The sequence below is a fragment of the Austrofundulus limnaeus genome, unplaced genomic scaffold (genome assembly GCF_001266775.1).
Source record: "Austrofundulus limnaeus strain Quisiro unplaced genomic scaffold, Austrofundulus_limnaeus-1.0 Scaffold1967, whole genome shotgun sequence".
NCBI classification, from domain to species: Eukaryota; Metazoa; Chordata; class Actinopteri; order Cyprinodontiformes; family Rivulidae; genus Austrofundulus; species Austrofundulus limnaeus.
This window is the reverse complement of record NW_013954369.1, coordinates 6496-11116: the sequence shown is the minus strand read 5'-3', so window position 1 is coordinate 11116 and position 4621 is coordinate 6496. Positions and strand designations below refer to the sequence as shown.

General features: G+C 44.5%; 1 protein-coding gene across 1 annotated transcript in view; it reads right to left on the bottom strand.

Moving 5' to 3' along the window:
- The window catches only part of htr4 (5-hydroxytryptamine receptor 4), a gene marked incomplete at its 5' end in the record, with an annotated part of 26129 nt that overhangs the window by 17820 nt on the left and 3688 nt on the right, over positions 1 to 4621 (bottom strand). The window contains 1 exon segment of the mRNA XM_014034098.1: positions 827 to 940. Within this exon segment, the coding sequence (XP_013889552.1) occupies positions 827 to 940 (114 nt within the window).

Genomic DNA, 4621 nt, shown 5'->3' with positions numbered 1-4621 from the left:
CCCCAGACCCTCCCACCATGTAAAAAGGGGTGTCTGGACATGCAAAATTGCTTAGAACTCAAAAACTATTCAACATAGGAGCTTCAGATATTTTGTTGTTTAGCTCTGATGAAGGGCTATCCATCAGGCCCACGAATGAGCACCCCCATTCACCCCACCACAGACCTCCACCCAAAACAATAAAATTGTATTATGCACTTGGCAACATGAAATTTGTTAGGAAAGTAGATGTGTCCAACCTACACTGCATTGGTTTTACAACAGACCCTATATTTGAGGAGGGGGCTCCATCTGAAATGGGGGCATCTCCATACAAAAATGCTTGACTTAAAAACTATTCAGAGCTTCAGACTCTCACCCCATTCGAAAAATGGAAGTATAGACATACAAAAATGCTTATGACTAAAACTCTTCAACATGAGCTTCAGATTTTTATTTATTTTTTGTCATTTAGCTCTGATGAAGGGCTGTCTATCAGGCCCACCAATTAGCAACCCCCACCCAAAACAATCAATCTGTTCTGGTGAGTTAATGCTTTGCGTAAGTGTGGCAGTTATACTGTACATGCTAACACTATGCATGTTCTGTATAATTTCAGCCATTTTGGGTATTTTTTTGTGCTTTTGTGTGGAAGAAGATGTGAGGGAAATGTTTTGAAACAACTAAAAAGATGTTTCAGGATGTAAAAGTGCTTTAAATTAGCTGCTGCAAAGTGCTTCAGACTTTCCAGGAAATTGTACGGAAAGTTCAGCAGGATTGTGGCTCCAGGTAATCGGCTCAAACCAATGTCGGCTCCAGTTTCTGCAGAACTTAACGAAAAGCCCACCTGAGTTGTCTGTCTTTGCAGACGGCCACCATGACCAGCAGGTTTCCCAGGATGCTCATCAGCATGACCAGAGACAGGAAGCAGATCAGGGCCATCCGCTTTGGCATGCTGTCACTACAGAAGGGCAGAAAAAAAAAAAAACATTATTTCAGACCAGTGCCTGTAAAAATATAACAATTGAAGAAGTCTGGGTGGTGTGTGATTTGATACTAATAATCAACAAATTGACCGTGATAGAAAAAAATACATAAAATAAAAGCAGCGTTGGTGCAGCCAGCAACACCAGCTGAAAAAGATTTAAAAAAGGAATGACTTGAAAGGAAGAAGAGTATCAGCTGTAATAAACTTATAATGAGAGAAACATCTAACCAAAGTCTGTTGTTGTTCTCTTACTGATTGCTTCCACCTACATGAACAGGTTTAATATCACAGGGAGTAATAGGTTTCACATTTCTGCTTGATTAGTGATAAATGAAGGAAGTACAGCTGTGGTGGTCTGAGAACCACCTGCAGAAAAGTCGACTCGGAATGGTTTCCTAATCAGAACCTTCTTCCTGACCATTTGGCGAAGACATTTGTGGAAAATTTGTTTTATTCAAAGCAAAATGTGGACAAAAGATAGAAGCAGTTTAGTGAGGTTTTTCACAGCGATCACACTAAAAATCACAAATTACACGTTCAGCAATAAAAAAAAAAAAACATATTCCAAATGTTGTTTTTAAATGATTAAAAAGGACTAATGTAATTAAAAAATGTGGTTGTTTTGTTATTCAATGGTTAAAAATGGGACCAAACAGAGAATCACAAATGTAATTTCATTGAATGTGTTTTTGTCACCATCACAATTATCACAGTTATCATCATAACTTTGTTATAATTAAATGTCTTTATCTTTTATCCGTCCATCGGTTTTCTTCATCTTATCCGGGGTCAGGTCGCGGGGGCAGCAGCCTAAGCAGAGACTCAGACTTCCCTCTCTCCAGCCACTTGGGCCAGCTCATCCAGGGGAATCCTAAGGTGCCCCCAGGCCAGCTGAGAAACATAGTCCCTCCAGCGTGTCCTGGATCTTCCTCTGGGCCTCCTCCCAGTGGGACGTGGCCAGAAAACCTCACCAGGGAGGAGTCCAGGAGGCATCCTAACCAGATGAACSACCTCAACTGGCTCCTCTCGATGTGGAGGAGCAGCGGCTCTACTCTGAGTCCCTCCTGGATGACTGAGCTTCTCATCCTATCTCTAAGGGAGAGCCCAGACACCCTGCAGAGGAAACTCATTTCGGCTGCTTGTATCTGTGATCTCGTTCTTTCAGTCACTACCCAAAGTTTGTGACCATAGAAGAGGGTAGGAACGTAGACCAACTGGTAAATTGAGAGCTTCGCCTTCTGGCTCAGCTCTCGCTTCACCATGACAGACTGGTACAGCGCCCGCATCAGTACAGAAGCAGCACCAATCCACTTGTTGATCTCCCGCTCCATTCTTCCCTCATTCGTGAACAAAACCCCGAGATACTTGAACTCCTCCACTTGGGGCAGGACCTCCTCTCCGACCCGGAGGTGGCACCCTACCGGTTTCCGGCTCAAGACCTTGGTCTCGGATTTGGAGGCACTGATCCTCATCCCGGCCGCCTCACACTCGGCTGCGAACCGCTCCAGTGAGAGCTGGAGATCAGGATCTGATGAAGCCAACAGGACCACATCATCCGCAAAAAGCAGAGATGTGATCCTAAGGCCACCAAAAAGGATCCCCTCAACACCTCGGCTGCTCCTAGAAATTCTGTCCATAAAAGTTATGAACAGAATCGGTGACAAAGGGCAGCCTTGGTGAAGTCCAACTCTCACCAGAAACGAGTCCGACTTACTACCAGCAATACGGACCAAGCTCTGGCACCGGTCCTACAGGGACCTAACAGCCCGTATCAATGGGCCTGGTACCTCATACTCCCGGAGTACCCCCCCCCACAGGAGTCCCAGAGGGACACGGTCAAACACCTTCTCCAAGTCCACAAAACACATGTAGACTGGTTGAACTCCCATGTACCCTCCAGGACCCTGCTACGGGTGTAGAGCTGGTTTGCTGTTCCACGACCAGGACCAAAACCACATTGCTCTTCCTGAATATCTGACGGACCCTCCTCTCCAGGACCCCTGAATAGACCTTACCAAGGAGGCTCAGAAGTGTGATCCCCCTATAGTTGGAACACACTCTGTGGTCCCCCTTTTTAAATAGGGGGACCACCACCCGGCCTGCCAATCCAGAGGAACTGCCCCCGATGTCGACGCAATGTTGTAGAGTCGCGTCAACCAATGCAACCCCACAACATCCAGAACCTTAAGGAACTCCAGGCGAATCTCATCCACCCCTTTATATTATAAAAAATATAAAAATCAACATTAACATATAAGTATATTCAGTGTTTTCACAAAAATGATATTTTGACAGACCTTAAACTGAGGTGCATTTTAAAGAGACAAAGTGATTTTGTGGCTACAATCTTCAGAAAGTAAATGTTCCACCTGATCCGTGCTGATACTGATCAAGAAAGACTTTATGAAGTTCTTGTTTATGATGCTTGAGGGATCAGATGATGCATTTACAGCATCCAAACTGCAAGCGTTGCATCTTTACTTTTATAGGTATAACCCTGGCGCGGCTTCAAGAAAACATCAAAAAGTTCAGCGAAGTGTCTTGTTCTAAAACAAAGCTGTCAGCCTGAGCCGTGAGCTGGACCAGGTCTCTCGTTTAATCCACTGCTGATGCATTAATCGTTCAGAGCGTTGCCACCGTTTGCACTTAAAGACTTGACAGGAAACAAGGCAGGTGAGTGTTGGTGGGAAAAATAAATAAAAAGAGCAGCGCCGATGGAGCAGCAGGAGAGCAGCTCTTTAACATTTTTTATTCCTTGTACATTTCTTCAGACCACAAGTCTATAAAATCACAAGTTGATGAGCAATTTGCTCGTGGGTTTTCTACCCCGTCTGTGTCGACTTTAATATGCTAATAAAAGCCTGTGTCAGATCCAGGAGCCGTGCCTCGTCCCTGTCTGCCAAATTATTTTACTCTCTGCGTCTTCAGTTCAAAGCTGAAGTGATAGTGTGCAAATGAGGCTTGTTCTTTGATCAGTGTTGCCAACACACTAATCAGATCAAATGGGAACACTGACAACTTCACAACAGATGCATTATTACTAAAAAAAAAAGCACGAGGAAAAGGCCTCTGTAAAGCTACTWGTATTCTTTGATCTTAAAACGCTCGGCTGACCTTAAATGATCCGACCTTACCTCTAAATAATGACTTTGATACGTGCGTTTCTGCAGCAGCATCTGCCTTTTTATCACAGCTGGTCTGATGACAGGCAGAGTCGTGAACAAGTGTCGTTTCATGTCGGAGTCGTTTGGATTTAACTGGGACTCGATCAGAGGCAGAAGCTGCAGCCATTCAGAAGAAACACTCTGACCTTTAGGAAGTCGACATCCACTTCCTGGTTTATAAGAGCTGACCCGGTTTAATGTAAAACATCTTCTCTTTCAGGGGTGTCAAACTCCAGTCCTCGAGGGCCGCTATCCTGCATGTTTTAGAGGTTTTCCAGCTCCAACACACCAGATTCAGTGATTGAATTAACTCTTCAAATTGGGCAGAAGCCTGTTAATCACCCAGCGATCAAAATCAGGTGTGTTGGAGCAAGAAAACCTCTAAAACATGCAGGATAGCGGCCCTCGAGGACTGGAGTTTGACACCCCTGGTAAAACATTTTTTATGCATGACGGCATCATCTTTTCCTTGTGAGAGAGTAGCTATAAG